We start from the raw sequence: 19,126 nt of genomic DNA on the forward strand, positions 1-19,126 counted from the left end.
CTAAACAAGAGGAAAGTGACAATCTGACTTATGTGAACAGACCAAAGTGGCCTTCATCAAATCTCAATGAAGAGTCAAAAAATAACCTTATCAAAGTATTTCCCAGTACCTCCTTCCTGTCCAACTTCTGGTTTGTTTTTTAAATATCCTAACTTCTTCGACCAAGTTCCAAACACACCATCTGTCACTCAGTCAACAAGTGTTTCCTTCTGAATTTATAAGAGTGTCACAGGGGATGATCACTGCTCTTTTCTTTCTTTCTTCCAGTTAGCGTCTTCTCCCAAAATAGTTTAATTTTCTCATTTCATTCTACTACAATGTTCGAATTCAGTAAGAGAGGAGCTATGAGTTCCGAGGTACAAGAAATACAAAATGACTGCTGTGTACCTTTCTAAGTCTTGTCCATATTTCTGGTTTTCTATTCCAATATTGCTGTAGTTCATTAACTGGACTCTTTCTTCTGAGTCCCCAGCAGCTGCCACAAATAAAAATTTCAGACCTGGGACAGGAAACTAGCCAATGACATGTAGTTTTATCGATTCATTTCCAATACATAACTAACATTCTTTAACGAACTTGTAAGTTTAGTTCTCAAGGTCTAGGTGAACTAATGAAGCGTCTGCCTTACCACGAACAGAGCTGGTAGTAACTAAATCGGAAACGCTACTGAAGACTAGGTCTGCTCCTAACTATCCAATGTCCCTACCTTAACCCCTCCACTCTTCCAAAGGGAATCCTCAGTAATGGGAGGCTGGAACACCCAGGGAGGGCAGTGTAGTAGAAAAATTTCTACACTGAGTCAGATGTAGCATTGGCTAATCCTGTTTCTTCTCTGGGCCTCGGGTTCTCCACCTATAAAACTTGCATTTAATGTAGAGTAGGAGGATTGGCTTAATTTCTAAGGTCCTTATGGCGATAGTAATCCAAAAACCTCACCTCGTCTAGCTTTACGTGGAACACGTCGGAGAACAGAAAATAAGCTTTCACTCCATTAAACCGACCTTAATTCTCAGATACTGTTTTAAAAAGGTAAGAAACTCCCGACCCACTCACCCTCCCCTGGGGCTGCAAATTCCACCTTGGAGAAACGAAGGCAAATAAAGCCCATCTCGCACGACGGTCAGAGAAGTGCTGAGAAAACCGTACTCAGGGTCTCAAGGCGCTGCCCCCGCAAAGGGCCGGCCCACCTAACTACCGCCGGGCAAATGAATGAGTACAACCAGCTAGAGGGACGCCCCTCAACGTAGGCTGCAACGCAAGACCCCCGGGCCCTGATCCCACCGATAGCGACTCCTTCCCATAGCCCGAAGAACTGGGCCTCGGGGCCGCAGGGTCGCGGGCCCCGCCCCCTCCCCCAGGGCAGAAGGTGCCGGCGCGAGACTCGGGCGCGGAGAGGGCCTGGGACTCCCCGCGCACCCGCCCGCCCTGAGGAGGGGAGGAGCCCGCCGGTCCCCGGCCGCCACCACCCCGGCTCCCGACTTACCGCGATGCGGTGGGGGACGGAAAGTGTCAAGAGTGAGAGCCTAGGCCCGTCTGCCACCCGCCGCTCAGAGAGCAGCGCGCGGCCGCCACGAAACCGTCGCCGCCTCCACCACCACCGCTACCGACCGCCGCTTCGGGCGCAGCGCGCAGAGGGCCCGACTGCGTCACACGCCGCCTGCAGTCAGAGGCTCGCTGCGGGCGCTCCACCCTCGCTGTCTGCGCATTGGCAGACACTGCCGCCACTCTAGGCCCGCCCTGTTATTCATTGGACCTAGAGTCTTTTGAAACCGAACGTGAGGGCTGTCTTTGGGAGACGGGAGAGGGGGAAGAAGAGGGACGGAAGGAATTAGGGGGAGGAAGTAGGAGGGGCAGTGGGAGGGACATGAAGTACCGCCCCTCGCCGCCGCGGTTGGCTGGGAGAGAGTCGTGACGTCACAAGGTCCCCTAGAGGTAGGCTGGTGAGTGGCTACATCGGTCGGGGGTGGGAGAAGAGTGATGACGCTTTGCTGAGGCTCCGCCCCCTTCTTTGGAGCAGAGAGACTCGGGTTGCTGATGCTCGGGCCAATCAGAGTGAAGGCTCCAGGATGGCATGGTAACTATTCTACCCTTCCTTTGCCCCAGTCCGCGGGCTGTGACGGGAAAGCTCCCCCGTCGTCTTGCCCTTACTTCCTGGCCAGACCACGTGCGGAGCTGGAGGGACCTCCTAGGAGGTCTATCTGCGTAGCTCGCCTGCAGCTGCTCCGAGGCCCCAAAACCTGGCCTCCTTGTCTCCTGACCCATGCCAGCCCCGACACAACCTTTCCCTCTCTGTATCCCTAGAATGGACGTTAGGAACATTAGAGGTGCCTTAAGGGAATGGCTCAGCTTAGAGTTTGGTACAAATGACAATTCTTGGAACTTCTTTCCCACCTGCACTTTAGGAACCCCTACTTATTCTTAAAGTCTAGTTGAAATGTTCCTGCTTCTCTGGGATCTCTCACAGCTAGTTGGAGTAATGCTTGGGCAGGCCTCTGTTACAGCCTTGTTACTTTGTATTCTGTTATTTACTTTCCTATCTTCTGTGCCGGGCTCTTGGAGGCCAGAGCTTCATTTTCAAGTTGGTGTTCCTTTCCCTCAAGGCCTAGCCCAGAGCAGAAGCCTGATATCTCAGGGGGGTGGGTTGAGCATGTTCTAGAAACTAGGTCTAGTGACTGTGGGTCCCACACAAAATAGCAGGGACTGTGTTCAGAAAGCAAAACCTATTAGGATTACCGCTCCACCACCCCCGCCTCCTGGGACATATCTACAAAATTGAAATGGGCCCTGCCCAAAACATAGATAAACTTAAATCGCTCTGGGTTTTCAGTGGTGGCAAGGGATTAGAGATACTTAGTCAAAAAGTGGAGTGATCTGGTAGTAAAGGTAAAATAAGATAATGGATAGAAGAAACCTAGTGCATTGTAGATGTTCAGTAGATGCTTGAAGGAAGAAAAAAATAGATATATGGATGGTCAAATAGTAAAGCTAAACATCTGACTCCAGACACCTTTCCCCAACTCCTCCATCCAAACATCACTCCTTTCCCTCCACCCTCCCTTGCCTATGCTCAGCATCAGAAAGTCATTAGGTCTCCCTGGAGACTTACAGTAGCTTCCTCACTGCCCTCCTGAACCTTTGATTTCTCACCTTCCAATCCTCAAACCCAGCTCTGTTTAAGCCTCTCCTCTGCTTATTTATTCTGATGTCCCTAAGGCCAGGCACACAGCACAGGTGTACATTAAATGTTTGATGCATGAATGACTGAATTATTTTCTTAAATAGAAAAGAAGTATGGGAGTTTTGAGTCAGAGAACCCTGGGATTAAATCTGAGCCCAACCATGTATTAACTGTATGAACTTTGGGCAAATTTCTTAACCCCTGAACCTGAGTTTCCTTGTCTTTAAAATGGGGATAATAATTGTACTTGCCTCACAGAGTTGTGAGAATTAAGTGAGCTGAGGCATATGGTAACTGTTACACAGGTACCCTCAATAAATGATAGATATTATTTGTATTCTTTAAAAATGTTAAGGAATTCCATTCTAAATATTCTAAGACATGGATTCTGACACAGAAAAGGAGCTCAGAAATATGTCTTGTGTGAGTGAGTGTATTCAGTCCAGAGTACTAGCAGGTGTGCAGGAGCTGGGTCCCTTAAGTAGTGTATACTTATTGGAAGACTCTCCAGTGGTTGCTGGAGTGGAGGATGGCCACATTATGAGAGATAACAGAGAGATGATTCTAAATTTCTTATATGGTACATTGGAAAGAGCAGCAGAGTTAGATTCAAACAGATCTAAGTTCAAGTCCTAGATCTGCTACTTTTTAGACCTTGCACAAATTATTTAATTGTTCTGTGCCCCAGTTTCATTGTCTATAAAGTGGGCACAATAATTTCTGTTTCATAAGGTGCTTGTGAAGGTCAAATAAGATCATGGAATTTGCAAAGGACTGGGCCCCTGTTTGGCACATGATAAGCATGCAGTAAATGTTGATTTCCTTCTTTTTTTCCTATAACTTGATAAGGAAGGGTGATGTTTATAAATGGCATATAATTAGATTTATATAAATCTTGTGTGAATATCTGACTTTTAACTAGAGCATTTAGTCAATTGCATTTAACGAATTTACTGGTATATTTAGGATTTTATCTAACATTTTAGACTTTCTATTTGCCCCAGATGTTCTGTTTCTGTGCTTTTTAAAAAAATTTTTGTTTTTTTTGGTAAAAGTAACTGCCATTTACTGAGGCCCAGCTCTTTGCCAGATTTTTTTTAAAAATTGAGATATAATTTGCATAATATAACATTCACCCATTTGAAGTGTATACAATTCAGAGGTTTTTAGTATATTCACAAGGTTGTGCAACTACCACCACTATATAATTCCAGAACATTTTCATAATCCCAAAAGAAACCCCAGACCCATTAGCAATCATTCCGCATCTCCCCCTTCCCCCCAGCTCCTGGCAATTTACTACTACACTTTCTGTCTCAACGGCTTTGCCTATTCTGGACATTTCATATAAATGGAATCATAAAATACGTGGCCTTTGTGTCTGACTTCTTTCACTTAGCATAATGTTTCAGTTTCACCCATTTTTATAGGAGAGTAATATTCCATTTTATGAATATACCATATTTTGTTTATACGGTCATGAGTTGGATGGCATTTGAGTTGTTTTGTCATGAATAATGATTATTCCATTATTCCACTATGAATAGTACTGCTATGGACATTCATGTACAAGTTTTTTGTGGACATGTGTTTTCAGTTCTCTTGTGTTTATACCTAGGAGTGGATTTGCAGGGTCATATAGTAACTCTATATTTAACTTCTTGAGGAACTGCCAAACTGTTTTCCAAAGTGGCTGTACCATTTTACATTCCTGCCAGCCACATCTTTGCCAACACTTGTTATTTTCTTTTTTCTTTCTTTTTTAATTATAGCCATGCTACGGGGTGTGAAGTGGCATCTCACTGTGGTTTTTTTTATACGTTTCCCCGGTGACTAATGATGTTGACCATCTTTTCACATGTTTATTGGCCATTTAAATCTCCTTTCTTGCATTCTTTTGGATTATTTCATTTTTATTCCTGCATCAGTTTGGAAATTAAATTCTTTTTCTATTATTTTAGTGATAGCCCTAGTAGAAATTACTACATGCATGCCTAACTTACTAAAGTGTCATGCTAATCTATACCTTTATAGGAAGGGTAGAGTTTGCTGAGACAAGGAAAAGATGCATTCCATGCCAGATGAACAGGCAGAACAGAGATGTGGGACCAGGAAAGAACTCAGTGTATCCATGGGTGCAAACTGGGACTTCATCCTAGAAGTGATAGGGGAGGGGCTTTACTGGTGGCGCAGTAGTTAAGAATCCGCCTGCCAATGCAGGGGACACGGGTTCGAGTCCTGGTCCGGGAAGATCCCATGTGCCACAGAGCAACTAAGCCCGTGTGCCACCACTACCGAGCCTGCGCTCTAGAGCCCGTGAGCCACAACTACTGAAGCCCGCGCGCCTAGAGCCCGTGCTCCGCAACAAGAGAAGCCACTGCACTGAGAAGCCCAGTCTCTGCAACTAGAGAAAGCCCGCTCTCAGCAACGAAGACCCAACACAGACCCAACACGGCCAAAAATAAATAAATAAATAAATAAATAAATAAATAAATAAATAAAAGAAGTGATAGGGAAGCTAAAGAATGTTCTAAAGAACAATGAAGATGTAGTTACTATTTGAGGCAGAATGGAGCTAGAGCTAGATGGGCGAGCCTAGGGTAAGTAGTTTAAAGCCATCCAAGAAGGATGTCTTTGCCATGAAAAAGATCTCTGGGAAGAAAAAAAGAACATTCCTCCTCAACCCAGGAAGACTTTCCTAAGGCTGCCCAGGAGGCAGGGCAGTGTTTGGCCTGAAGTTGGATGCTTTTAGCAGTGTTTCTGTCTCTGTCACTTTACCTACCTCCCACCCCCACCCCGAGCCATGCACCCTCTGCCTCCACTCTCTATTCCCAGCAGTCATTCTTCAAAGGCCTTTCTTGCAGTTCCTAAATCTCTTCTTGATATATCTAAATCCTACCCATCCTTCAAAATCCAATTCAATTAAATCAATCTAGCAAATATTTTCTGGACTCTTACTGTATGCCCATGCCTGGGCTAAGCTGAGAGATTGAGAAATAAACGGAACAGGTGGAGGTTCTGTCCTTAAATGAGCTCCCAGGAAGGTCGGGGAAACAGGCAACAGGTTATTTTGCTTCATTGTGGTTAGAGCCCTAATAAGGGTGTGATGGAAGGCCATCCAAGGCTGCCTGCGGAGTGGGGAGGTGGGCAGATCATGGCGGGTAAGGAGAGATAAGGAGGAAGTTAAACAAAGCTCCGTGGAAGAGATGAGTATAGTTAGAAGTAAAACAAGTGGTTGCTGGAGTGGAGGATGGCCACATTATGAAAAATATTGAACACCACACTAAGGAATTTGCCCTTGATGCTAAAAGCCATGAAGATTTACTACTTTGCCACAAGGGCGGGACATGATCAGATCTGTGTCGTAAGAAGAGCCAATGTGGCTAATGGGGAGAATGATGGAGAGATAGGAGGGCAGTGAAGGAGTGAAGGAGATCTCCTACCGGAAGCTTTCCTTGACAACTATATCCCACATTCACTTCCCCTCTTCTGCCCCCCATTTCTATACCGCCCTATGCTCCTGGGGGCTGGAACATCCCTGAAAACAAATGCTCAGTCAGCTTGGGATATCTGGTATGTGTATGTGGAAAGGGAAGTGGAGCAGTGATCGTGGCTAAAGCTTGAAGATGGTGGTGCTGTTTCAGGCACAGGCCTCTCTAGGGTATGTCCAGGCATCAGGCAAGCCAACCAGGAGGGAGGAGACACTGAAAGGCCTCAATAGCAGCAGCAGCTACTTGGACAATGGACAAATGCCAGTTCAGCAAACACTGAGAGCGTCCTGAATAAGGTCGAGCCTAGATGCTTAGATGCTTGTTCAATTTTTTTATCTGTAAAATGGCTTTCATCAAACCTACCTCATCAGATTATTAAGAGGATCAAATAAGAGAATGCATATATAGTCCCTGGCACGTAGTAAGAACTCATCTTTTTCTTCCACTTTTCCTCATATAAATCAAGTAGGTGATAGTCTTTCAAACTGACAGTGGAGGAAACAGATTCAGAGAGGGTCAGTGACAGCTGAGGTCAGACAGTTCAGAAAAGGCTCAATCAGGACAAATTCAGACTGTTGCTGACACATCTAGTTGTCATCAACCTGGCGCACTGCTCTATTACCTCATCTAATTCTCACAACAACACTATAATGTGGATATTCCTAAAACCATTTTACAGATGAGGAAACAGACTCAGGACTGTATGGTGGGGAAGTGCCCAAATCACCAGAGAATTAAAGGCCAGTTAGAGCACCTCAAGTTTCAGGCACTGTGGCGTAGCCTAGAGGCAGGGAGAAGAGACCTCGGCCTCAGGGAATGGTACTTAGAGCCAAAGGAACAGACAAGGGGTTAAGACCAGCAACAAGGGCCAGGAGCAGGCATGTGTGGGTTGGAGTTAGACAAAGAGCATCGAGTGAAGCCCCAAGGAAGAAAACCTAAATCCAGTTATCAAAACTAAATGGGAGTGGTTCTTTCAGTAACATTTTACTAATTGTTCATTTGCCCTGGGACTTTAAAAGCTGGGGTGGGGTGAGGTGGTGTGGCAGAATTCAAGTCAAGAAAACTATTTTTTTACAATAAGACACCTTCCCTGTAGACTTGGACCCCCAGGAGTGAGCAAGATATCTCTGGGTCCTCCACCATTGCCCAACCCAGGGCCTGTCACAGAGGGGGCCTAGGCTGAGTAAATGAACAAGAGTGGATGCATGCAAAAGGGCTCTGGCAAGTTAATCAAATTTGGGCCTTTGTTTCCGGGAATTAACAGTATGTAGTGATTAAGGGAATGACCTCAGGTGCCAGACTTGAATCCTGGTTTCTGACACTTACTAGCTGTGTGAGTAGGTAACTTATCTTCTCTGTTTTCCATTGGTGAAATGGAGATATTAATAGTATCTACCTCATAGGGCTTTTATCAGGATTAAATGGGATAACATAAAAAAGTAGAAAAGTGCCTGGGACACCGGGGGTGCTCAAAGTGTACTAATTATTACTGTGGGGATTTAAATGGGAAAAATGTAATGGTAACGGTGTCTAGGTCAGATGTCCTCCACCTGCTGCAGGTGCTATGACAATCCCACATTGTAACTGTAGGAGGGATTACTGGTCCCTTCATTCTTTTTCCCTGTTGAGGTAGGATGGTCTTTACAAAGGTAGCCAAGAGTCCCCCTCAGATTCCTGTAGGGGGTCAGTCAGGGTAGGGAGGGAACCCTGGCTGGGGGCTGGTTTCTGGGGATCAGCCCTCTCATGGTGAAGAGAGACCAGGACTGGGGTGGGGTTGGGGGGCAGGAGATCCGCTCTCTGCATTTCGACAGGCGGGACAGGGCGCCCTCTCCTGATAAAAGGTGGGAATAGCTGTGGCCCAGAGTTTCTCGGGTGGGCCCCACGGGATCTCGCTCCCTGTGAGGCGCTCTTCCCTTTGCTGAAATGCCCCGATTGGGCTCTGGGGAGCAAAGTTTGGGGAAGGGGTGCCGACGCTGGGGCCAAACTGGTTTAATGTTTCAGAAGTGCGAAACTGGATAATTTCGTCTAGATTGGGGTGGGAGGTGAGTAGAGACTGGGGTCAGGAAATGAGAGAATTCGAGGTCCTGTTGAGTTAATTTTATGTTCTTTCAACAGGTGATGGAACGCAGCCGAGAGGTAAGTGACAAGGTGGCTGATCCAACGTGTCAGACCCAGGTGTCCAGTGCTCTTCCGGCTGCCCCCATGCAGCCGGAATTAGTGGGGCAGACCAGTGCTGGATCGGCATGGCATGAGGGGACGCCAGATTAAAGGGGACAGCCCGGGGTCCCGGGCCGCAGAAGCGGGGAGGGGCCAGCAGAGGATCTGGGTGCTGTTTCCTCCCCAAGTTCCGCCCCAAGCGCGCCGGCCCCGCCCCCGCCGTTCCAGCTCCGACCCGCCCCCCACCGCTCGCCCCCCGGGCCCGGCCTGGGCTTCCCCCGGGTGCTCCCTGCTCCCGGCCTGCGCCGGCGCGGCCTCCTCGCCGCCAATGCCTGGGTGAGTATGGAGATGGGTGTGCTGGACTGCCGGGCAGCCCCACTTGGGGGAGCTCGGCCACGGTCTGGCCTCCGCAGGGCCCGGCCCCAGGCTGTGGGGATCCTGGTGTCTGTCCAGGAACTGCTGCTGTGTCCGCTGGGGTAGCTGACCCCTTTCCCCTCTGCTCCCTGACAGGGGCCCGATGTTCCAGAGTGAGCACTCCCTTCTTCACCCCGCAGGCACTCCTGGTCCAGATTCTTCCTTAGGTGCCCCAGGAGAGAGGTGCGGGGGACTTTGTAACCCTTTAGATTAGTTTCAAATCCCAACTCTGCCAGCTATTAGCCTGTGACCTTGAGCAAATGTTAACCTCCCTGAGCCTCACTTGCCTCTTCTGTAAAATGGAAATATACAGGCTATAGCGCCTACCTCATAGAGTTGTAGTGCGGATTAAAAGAAACAATGTATATCTAGTGCTAAGCAGGGTGCCTAGTACTCAGAAGGCACCCAGTAAGTGTGGATTTGAACTGGAGGCTGAGAAGATCTTTAAGGATCTTTGGAAATAAGGTAGGGATACTCCTAAGAAAGCAGTTTTCAGTTAAGTGGTACCTGTGTGGAAGTTAGAGTTGACTGGGGCTGGACAGCTGCCCTTCAGATAGTGAGCTCCCTGTCCTGAAGCCTGGGAGAGTAGAATAACCTAGTTGGTATGGCCTTATTAGTCATCCAAACCACATGATCCCCATGTTGTACAACTGTGAAAACAGGCCCAGAGTGGTTAGGTGACTTGCCCAAGGTCACACAGCTAAAAGGGAGGTTAGGCATACCTCCAACAAGTGGAACAGACTGTTCCTCAAACCTTCTTATCAACCCCTGCCTTGGGCACTGCCTAGTCATTCCCTGAGGATCTGGTCTTTGGTTTGGGGGGTCCCAGTGATTCCTGAGGGATCCAGAGCAGCTGGCTTCAGGAAGGGATGTTGGAAGGGGGGACTAGTACCATTACAACCACAGAATCTGGGTTTGGGCTGGGTGGGGAAGGTCTTTGGGGATGATCCAAGGACTGTAGGAATGTGCTTGATTTGGGAGGGCCACCAGAGCCACTGCCACCGCTCCTGGGAAACCCCCGGCCCACAGAAGGAGAAAGGAGGTTGAGCAGTTGGGGCAGGCTGCCTGATGGAGCCTGGCAGAGAGGTGGGTGGAGGAAGATGGATGAGAGGCGTATCCACCTGGCTTGTTCCGGATGCCATGAGGCCAGCCTCCTGGAGGTCAGGGTTCTTCCTGAGGGCGGGACTAGGAGAGAGTCCTGAGGGCGGGGCCAGGAAGAGCTAGGACTTGATCTCCAGGCAAGGTCCTGGAGTCCAGAAGAGCAGGTTCTTTATGTATCCGGAGCCAGCCCTAGTTTGGCAACTAGAAGCCTAAATTCTGAGGATGGCTTTCCCTCAGGTTCAGCATATGGCTTTGAGGAAAGACCTTCCTCTCTCTGTGTCTTGGTTCCTCTGTCTTTAATGTGGGAACAGGGCTGACTGACTCATCTATATAAGATTTGTTTTTTTAGTTTTTTTCCTCCTCTGTACAGGTACCCCTTCACTTTTCCCTCCTAACCTGACCTAACCTGACCTCTCTGCCCAGAGCTCTGGCCCAGAGAGCAAAGGGTCAAGGAAGGCCAGAGCTACAGTTTGTGACACTGTGAGCCCCACATCTCCCCACTGCTGTCTCTTCCTTCTATTTGCTATGTGACCCTGAGCAGGGTCCTGCCCCTCTCTTGGCCTCAACTTCCCCTTCTATACACTGAGGGGGTCCGGGCTAGGACTGCTGGTATATACTTGGCTAGTAGTATAGTGCATGACCCTAGATATCCTCATCTGAGTGGGGGAGTGGGGTGGGGAGGAGCCCAGTCCTCAGGAGCCCTTACCTAGTCTCCAGAGGGGAGCGGATAGGCCCCTGGGCACTGGGAAGCCTCCAGAAGCTGACCAGGCAGCTCTCTCTAGCAAACAGCAAGCCCAGGCTAGCACCAGGCCTGATTCTGCAAAGCCTTTCACCCTCAGAACACGTGAGGCAGCGGGTGGGGACAGGCAGGGGGTTGAGGTTCTGCTGGCTTCCATGGAGTCCTTGCTGCTGTGGACTGCGGTGGTAGTCCAGTAGCACCCTGGGCCGGTGGGTGAAGCAGTGAGAGCTGATAGGAAGCCCTGAAACATGGAGGTTCCAAGGCCTGAGGGAGGAGATGGGCCATTCTGTTCACTGGGAGGTTTTAGGATTGGTTCCTGAAACAAGAGAGACTAGTTCAACCAGCTCCTGTAGTACTAGGCCTGTCAAGCCAGGCATAGGGATGAGGAGGAGTTTTCCCAATCTATTCAGGCTTCATCTTAGCACAGATTTGGTTCATTGTCTTTCCTCTGAAATTGAGGGTGAATGTTCTCATGGGATTCTGAGTCCATCTTCCTCATCCAGGGCAGTAGCTGTCCAAGTTTAGGGGCTAGGTGGCTTCCTTCTCAGACTCTCTACCCCATAGCATAGCTAAGCTGAGGACTGAGCACAAGGGCTAGCTTCACCACTGAGTCCCAGCCTCACTACCTTGGGCCCTGACAGCACGCCACTCCATCCCCAGGTCTGACAAGATGTACCAGGTCCCACTGCCGCTGGACCGGGATGGGACCCTGGTCCGGCTCCGCTTCACCCTGGTGGCCCTGGTCACGGTCTGCTGTCCACTTGTCGCCTTCCTCTTCTGCGTCCTCTGGTCCCTGCTCTTCCACTTCAAGGAGACTACGGCCACACACTGTGGGGTAGGGCTTGTGGGGGGTGGGCACTGATACCTCATATTCAGGCCCAATCAGATCTATTTTGGATCCTGATTCTATTGTAACAGGATTAGCCATCAAACATACTGGGCTGCTGGGGGGATGCCTGCAAATTGAGGTCCCAAGGACTAGTCTCCCTCCACCTTCCACGGAGGTCGTTGGGGGCCAGGGCCCCTGAAGTTGGGCAGCCCCAGAACCCCGAACCCAATCCTTACTTCATAGAGGGGCAGATTCAGCAGCCCCAGGGTTTTCTGGGGGACAGAGAAAAAAAACTGGGCTAGAGGGCATTTGGGGCTTTTTAGTGTGGCACTGTGGGCTGTGCCTGTCTCTACGGGAATGTGATTATGTATATGTGCATGTGTTAACTGTGAGGGACGTGACTATAATGGCTTTGAGTGGGGTATGTGTGTGAGAGAGACTATATCTGTGTCTGTCTGGTTGGGGACCTGATTATGTGTGTGTACATGTGTTTTCTGGGGTAGGTCCCATGACCTCTGAGGTTCCATAGGTGGCCATACACCCTCTTGGACAGGGATATAGGGTGCTGGGCCACGAAGAAAGTTGTGAGAGTTCTTTCTCTGTATGTTATGGGTGTAAATGGGGTGAGACCTGTGTGGACCTTTGTTATCCTCATAGTTCATCCACTGACTCTGTATATTACCTGAAATTCAGAGACTGAGCCTCAGTTTCCCCATGTCTATCAGGGTTGCTAATTCCTGTCCTCCTCCTTCTCAGGGTTAGTGTAGAGCTCCAGGTGGAGGAAATAGGAAAGTGGTTTGGGAAATGTGAAGGGGGAGGAGCAGAAGGAGGAAAAGGGAAAGGAGATTGTCAAGTTGGAAGACAGGGCAGGAGAGGAAGTTAGCCAAGGGTCTCTAGGTGGGAAAGAGGCAGAGCCTGGGCATGGACCCTTGAACTAGCCTCACAGAGAGCTCAGAAGGCCCCCAATCAGCTGAGCTTCCACCTTCCTATAAAGAGCATTTTCTTGAGAAAAAAGGGGTACAACCAGGAGTGGGATCTGGCTGGCAGGCATTGGGGCCCACTTCTTTTGTTCATATGACTTCAAGTTTTCCCTCTTCTTGATTTGTCAGTGGGTAGATGTGGGCCTTGAGTTGTGGGCAACCAGCCTGGTGAGACTCAGGGCTGGGAGCTATCAGAAAGAACAGGACTGGAAGAAAAGGGGGTGACCAGGTGATCTGAGGGGGAAGCTCAGAAAGGATCCATCCAACAGCCTCTCCTGACCTAGTTCTCACCTTAGATAATGCATCAAATGTTCTATTACCCTGGCCAACTCCTCTTCACCCTGCAAAACCCTTCTCATGTGTCTCCTCCTCCAAAAAGCTTTCTGCAGGCTCCATGGGGCAAGCTTAATCACTCCCTCCTCTGGGTGCCCATAGTTCCAGGTGTTCTCTCTGATATAGTTCTATCACATTATATTTGTGTCTCTCTTCCCTACTAGGCTGGGAGCTCCTTGAAGATGGGCACTGCATCTGAATCAGAAAGTGTTTGTTGAAGGACTTCCCTGGTGGTCCAGTGGTTAAGACTTTGTGCTTCCACTGCAGGGGGCACGGGTTTGATCCCTGGTCGGGGAACTAAGATCCCGCATGCCACGCAGCGCGGCCAGGAAAAAAAAAGTTTTTGTTGAATAAATGGGTAGGACCCCCCAACACACACACACACACACACACACACACACACACACACACACACATCAGCTCAATGCCCTGGGAAAAGGAAGGCATGATATAATGCAGTCATTGTCCATACAGAGAATTATAATATTTGTATGGCATATGGAGTTAGACGGAGTAGGCTGTTTGCTCTGGTCCTCGTGGCTGGCTCCAAATGATAATGGGATCAATAACCTCAGCATACTTATAACCCACTCTCAACATACTAGATAGGGAGCTAAGGCATAGGTAGCTGCTGGAGGGGTACCTGGCCTCTCTGGGGCAAGACTAGGCCTAGTGACCCCAGGGATATTTTGTCCCTACTCCCTGGGACTACTGTGATGGATACACCTGGGAATTTTCACGTATACTCTGAATTTCTCACCCAGAGTATCCCAGGAATGGCCAACTGAGGAATGAAAGAAGTAGCCTTAGTCTATAATTACCAATAGATGACATTGCCTCTGCTTGCACATCCCCAGTGATGGGGAGCTTCTTTCCTTCCCAGGCAGCTGATTCCAAGGAGACTTAGTAACTAACAATTAGAAGGCTCTTTTTTATAGTGAGTATACACCCTCTTTCTGGTGAATCTCTGTCCTGGCTTTGGCTCTGCTTTGGGACCCTTGGAGCTACTTTTTCCACCTGGCTTCCAGCCAGCCCTGCAGAGATGGGAAGGCAGTAATGGCGGGGGAGGAGGGTCCCCTGAGTTTACTCTTCTCAGGTAGCATAGCTCCAGTTCCTTCAGGCAATCCTTACAAGACATGTGCCCCTGGACTTGGCCCAGTTGATCACTGTTCTTTCCTAGGCCCTGATCTGGGCATAGGACTTCATATGGCCTGGGAAGTACAGCCCAAATCAGGACTGTTCTATTCCTGTTACTGGCTGTTAGACCTCTGTTAATGCAGCCTGAGCTGCCACTAGCTGTTTCTGCACAGGTACAGGCTGGACACTGCTACCTCATATTCAGGCCTGTCTAGATCTCTTTTGGACCGCGAATCTATTGTTTAAGATTAGCTAGCTCTCTGATGGGGCCCAACAAACATATTCAGTCCTGCTCCAACAGAAAGGGGCTAAATCCTATTCTGCTTTCTCCCTTTCCCTTCCCAGAAACCTGCCTACATGCCTGGACCCAACCCTCAGAAAGGTCCCCAACCCCGTGTCTGGCAAAGGGATCGGCTGTGGGCCAACCTTGGCCACTATCATTCTTACCTTTGCAGAGTGTTCTGGGATTTATGACATGGCCTTGTTGGTCGTGGCAAGGCTGTGTGCCCGGGGAAGGCGTGGAGATCCGGGCTCTGTGGGCGGGAGGCAGGCCCTCGGGAACTGGGGGTGGGACCCTCCAGTCTTAGAGCAGTCTCAGTCTGGCTAGAGCCCTCAACCCAAGCCCCGGATCCTTCAGCACCCAGTGTGAGTGTTGCTTAGCGCGCCTACCCCCACCCTGATTCCCTGATGCTGAGCTGGACTAGTAGACTAGGGTTCCCTTAATGGAGGGAGGTCTGAGTCCCCAGGGGAGATTTGGTCCTAGGCCTTTTAATACAAATCTGCCCTCCAGAAGGAAGCCCAGCGTGAAGGGTCATGGTGGTCAGTGCAGTGGGGGTGGGGGAGGGAGTTCTCTGCCCAGAGGGAGAGGGAGCAGAAGAAGCCCAGCCGCCTCAGTCTGGGTCTGTCCTTCCTGGGTCTGACCCAGCACAGGAGACTCAACCTGAGCGGAGAAGGTTCCTATGACCCTCAGTTCCCAAAAATCTTGGATCGGGTGACATGGTCTTCTCAGAGAGGAAGGAGATAGAGGTCTGGGCCTCCGGAGGGACTCTGGTATCTCGGGGTTAGGGTGCTGCTGGCCTGAGGCTTGGATCATTCTGAGCCTGGGGGTGGGATGGCTGGTAGCCTGTGGTCCCATTGAAACAGGTTATGGGGCCCTCCCACTGTTCCTAGTTGAACTTGGGTGAAGAGCAGGAATGTGGTCAGACAGGGTCAGTGGGAGGGCTTGGGCCAGTCTGAGCCAAGGTCCTTTATCTAGGTTACTTGGCCTGAAGAAAACCTTGACTTGGAGCCTTAAGCTATCAAGTGGCAAGAGGCCTTAGTCCTAATGTTTGGTCCTAGCATAGTTCTGGGCCTTGGTCTTCCCTTCTGTGGAATGGGAATAATAACCCTTCCACCTCTGACCCTTCTCCTAAGTGGGTATGAGGGTCATGGGAATGAGGTGGGCCATCAGAGCTCCCATGTCCAGGCCACTGGGAGCCTCTATTCTCCATACTCTTCAAGAGGTGAACGTATAGGACCAGTGTGCCAAGGGGATTCCTGTGAGCTGACCCTGTCTCTCTGCTGTTCCTGCCCCATCTCCCTCTGTACCTCCTCTTCTGCACTGCTTTTCTTTTTCGTTTATGCCCTTCCTACTCTTTATACTCTGGCTCTTCCCTATACTCTGAAAAGCCAGCTCTGGAAAAGGCCCCACCTTCCTAGGCCCAGGTAACCCCACCAGGCCCCAAGTTGTGTCCCTTGCCCTGCCTGGGCACCACTCCCTACAGGATGTTCTCTGCGGCCTCCCAGCCCTTGGACCCCGATGGGACCGTGTTCCGGCTCCGCTTCACGGCCATGGTCTGGTGGGTCATCACTTTCCCCGTGTTTGGCTTCTTCTTCTGCATCATCTGGTCCCTGGTGTTCCACTTTGAGTACACAGTGGCCACTGACTGTGGGGTGAGTGCCAGGCTCCCCAGCACCTGGGTCAGGGCCAGGTCAGGAGATGGTGATAAGGGTGGAGTCAGACAGTAGGAGAGAAGGCGGAGGGACAGAGAGAGGGGAGAGGGATAAAAGGATGGTGGGGGGAACGTCAGAGGTGGGGGGAATTTGGGGAGAGAGACTCAGGGAAAGTAGAGTCACAGTCCTCCAAGAGTAGAAGAGGATTGTAGCGGGTACAGGGGAGCAGAGGGGGCCTGGGGGAAGGGAAGAGAGTGGGAATAGGCAGGAGAGATTGTGAGAGGGAGAAGGGGGCTGAAGAAAGACCAGACTGGAAAGGAAGCCAGGACTGAGGAGGTAAGATGAGGCCAGGAGCCAGGAGAAGTAACAGGTGGCTTTAGCCCAGACTAGGGGCCTGACCTGAGAAGACGCCCAGCCCTGTCCTGGCTTCTTCTAGCTTTGTTCCTCCTCTGGCAGTCTCAGGCCCCACAACCTATATCCACTCAGAGCTTTGCCAGCTAGAAACCGAGAAGGAGTTCCTGCCTCCAAGAGCAGTCCATCAAGCCTTTCTTGAGGGCCCAGGGGTGGAGGTTCTGTGTCAGGGGCATGGAATTGAACATGGACTTGCCCTTAGCATCTTATTCCTCCAAGAGACAGACCTAGGCACAGACAGTCACAACACTGTGAGATGAGATCCCTTCCGTGATAAAAGGGAGCACAGGGATGCTGGGCCCAGGAGAAGCACTTAAACCGGCTTGGATGTTGGAGATTTCCTTCCTGGAGGCGGGGGAATTGTTGCTGTGGGGTGAAGAAGGACCTTTGTGAGTGCTAGGCGGACAACTTTTGATTTTATCCAGAGGGCAATGGGGAGCTTTGGAAAGATTTTAAGCAGGGAAGGGACACGATCAGATTTGAGCTTTAGAAGACCATTCTGGCTCCTGAGTGGAGAACAGATTCAAGGGCAGGGGGCAAGAGGAGGGAGACCAGTGAGGAAGCTAGTGCAATAGCTCATGGTACAGGGGATTCCAGAGCTAAGATGGGGGACTATGAGGTTAGAGAAGAGGGGATGGAGTCCAGAGAAGAGTAGCAAGTAGGATTGACAGGAATGGGAGTTTTTGTCCAGTTGGTGGGGAGGGGGAAGGGTGGTAAGGTATAAAGAAAAGTCATCCATAATTTCAGGGGACTTTTATCTGAGGCCAGAGGAATGAACCTCTAATGGTGAAACATGAGGTTCTATGATAAGGAAGTTTTTGGACCCTCTCCCTTTATACCATGTGAATTTCTGATCTACTGCCCTACCATAGATCCACTGAGCCATGTCTTCCAGGCCAAAGAGTTCCTATTCTTGGAGAAAGAGCTTATGTTCGCATTTCTCAGTACCCTTAGCTCTGGGCTTTTGGGGAGGTTTGCGGTGAGCTGTGTACCTGGGCTCTGATAGCTCCTCATGCTGCTTGTTGTTGGCATAGTTGGTGAGTGGGGAACTTGTGTACTCGGAATGGCGGGGGTGTGTATGAGTATCTATACCTGATTAAGCGTGTGTGTGTGTGTGTGTGTGTGTGTGTGTGTGTGTGTGATGAGGGAGGCAATCCCTGCTCTTAGAATCCTGCCCCCACCCTTCATTTGAGAGGAGCTTGTGAGGATGGGACGAGCAGCCACAGGGCTCTAATCCTCCTCCTCCTGAGGCATCCCCCTAACTCCGTGCCATCTCTACCCTTTTCCTCTTTCCCAGCATCAGTCAGGGCTCTGGGCCCTTGAATACTCTGGGCTCTCCCAGCCAAGCCTTAGATGTTGGTACTGTTCCCCTTAAAGTAGCTGAGATTGGGGCAGGAGTTTTCAGAATGAATATTCTAGGAAATGGAGGCAACACTCCCACTAACCCTACTCAGGGGATCTACCCAGAGAGGCAGAAAAGTCAAGTAAGGAGGCTTGGAGGTCTCAGAAGTGTCCAGTCAAGATATGATTCCCACCTTTCACTCATAAGTCGGCCTTCCCATGTTCAGTAGTCACATAGATCACAGCCAATTTGCAGGCTTTTCAGGAAAGTTTGCCTTCTAAAAGCCCTCGCTTGTACTCACTGTGTGCCAGACACTGCAGATGCCTTGCATACATTATATTTAGTATTTACCATCCCCTGCAAGGTAGGTGATGTCATCCCTATTTTGCCAATGAGGAAATCAAAACTCAGAGAGGTGAAGTGACTTGCTCAAGGTCAGCCAGCTAATAAAGGCAGAGCTGGGATGTAGACCCAGGTTTGTGTGGCTCCAAAGCCTCCATGTTGCCCTTCACTGATTACTCAGAGTGAATATCTGAGCCTGGTCTCAAGCTATGGTATCTCAAGCCATGGCCTTGATAGCATCACCCTCTCTCTGAGAGCTCTGCACTTAGCTTCCTCTGACAGTGCTGGGGGGAATCCATCTCCATTTCTGTGAAGGCTCGTGAAGGCCCTGGCTGGTCCTGTCCCAGGCCCGCCCCTGCCCTGTGAGCTGCCTCTAACATTGCCTGCCTTCCCAGCCACTCTGGAGACCCATTCAGCATCCCCACTGGGAGAAAGGAAGGGGTCTTCCAGAACTCCATCTCTGAAGACTTGTCCTGCCATAGTCACAGCAGGGTCATTCCCTCTCTGGGTTTCTGGGCTCTGGCACTGCTCTGGCTCCTGTTGAAGGTCTGAAAAAGTCCACGGAAAGTGTGGGCAACAGACTGGTAGCTTCCGCAGTCATGGAATCTTTTAGAAATGCAGATTCTCAGATTCCAGACCTTCTGCATTCCCACACAATTCCAGGTGACTCGTATGCATATTAAAGTTTGAGACATACTGCTCTAGGCCCCCGAGTCTAAGAGATCCTCTTCCTATTCCTG

The 19,126-nt window shown here is 49.9% G+C and overlaps 2 protein-coding genes across 16 annotated transcripts in view; one reads left to right on the forward strand and one right to left on the reverse strand.

Moving 5' to 3' along the window:
* NUP98 (nucleoporin 98 and 96 precursor) overlaps nucleotides 1-1,788 on the reverse strand; it is a 99,178-nt gene extending 97,390 nt beyond the window's left edge. For 4 of the 5 annotated variants that reach the window (XM_059930908.1, XM_059930906.1, XM_059930905.1 and 1 more), the window contains exons 1-2: nucleotides 1,484-1,788; nucleotides 388-475 (exon numbers count right to left, since the gene is read on the reverse strand). In XM_059930908.1, coding sequence (XP_059786891.1) covers nucleotides 388-443 — 56 coding nt within the window. In that variant the 5' untranslated portion in view covers nucleotides 444-475; nucleotides 1,484-1,788. The remainder of the gene's footprint in view (nucleotides 1-387; nucleotides 476-1,483) is intronic. The other variant, XM_059930907.1, reaches the window with a different exon arrangement.
* Nucleotides 1,789-2,011: 223 nt separating this feature from the next.
* Nucleotides 2,012-19,126, forward strand: part of PGAP2 (post-GPI attachment to proteins 2) — a 32,869-nt gene continuing 15,754 nt past the window's right edge. For 3 of the 11 annotated variants that reach the window (XM_059930916.1, XM_059930918.1, XM_059930920.1), the window contains exons 1-2: nucleotides 8,903-9,162; nucleotides 11,741-11,915. In XM_059930916.1, coding sequence (XP_059786899.1) covers nucleotides 8,918-9,162; nucleotides 11,741-11,915 — 420 coding nt within the window. In that variant the 5' untranslated portion in view covers nucleotides 8,903-8,917. Of the gene's footprint in view, nucleotides 2,075-8,784; nucleotides 8,806-8,890; nucleotides 9,163-9,255; nucleotides 9,424-11,740; nucleotides 11,917-16,109; nucleotides 16,292-19,126 lie in introns of those variants that run through there. The other 8 variants (XM_059930924.1, XM_059930925.1, XM_059930921.1 and 5 more) reach the window with 7 other exon arrangements.

Source organism: Balaenoptera ricei, chromosome 8, assembly GCF_028023285.1.
Source record: "Balaenoptera ricei isolate mBalRic1 chromosome 8, mBalRic1.hap2, whole genome shotgun sequence".
NCBI classification, from domain to species: Eukaryota; Metazoa; Chordata; class Mammalia; order Artiodactyla; family Balaenopteridae; genus Balaenoptera; species Balaenoptera ricei.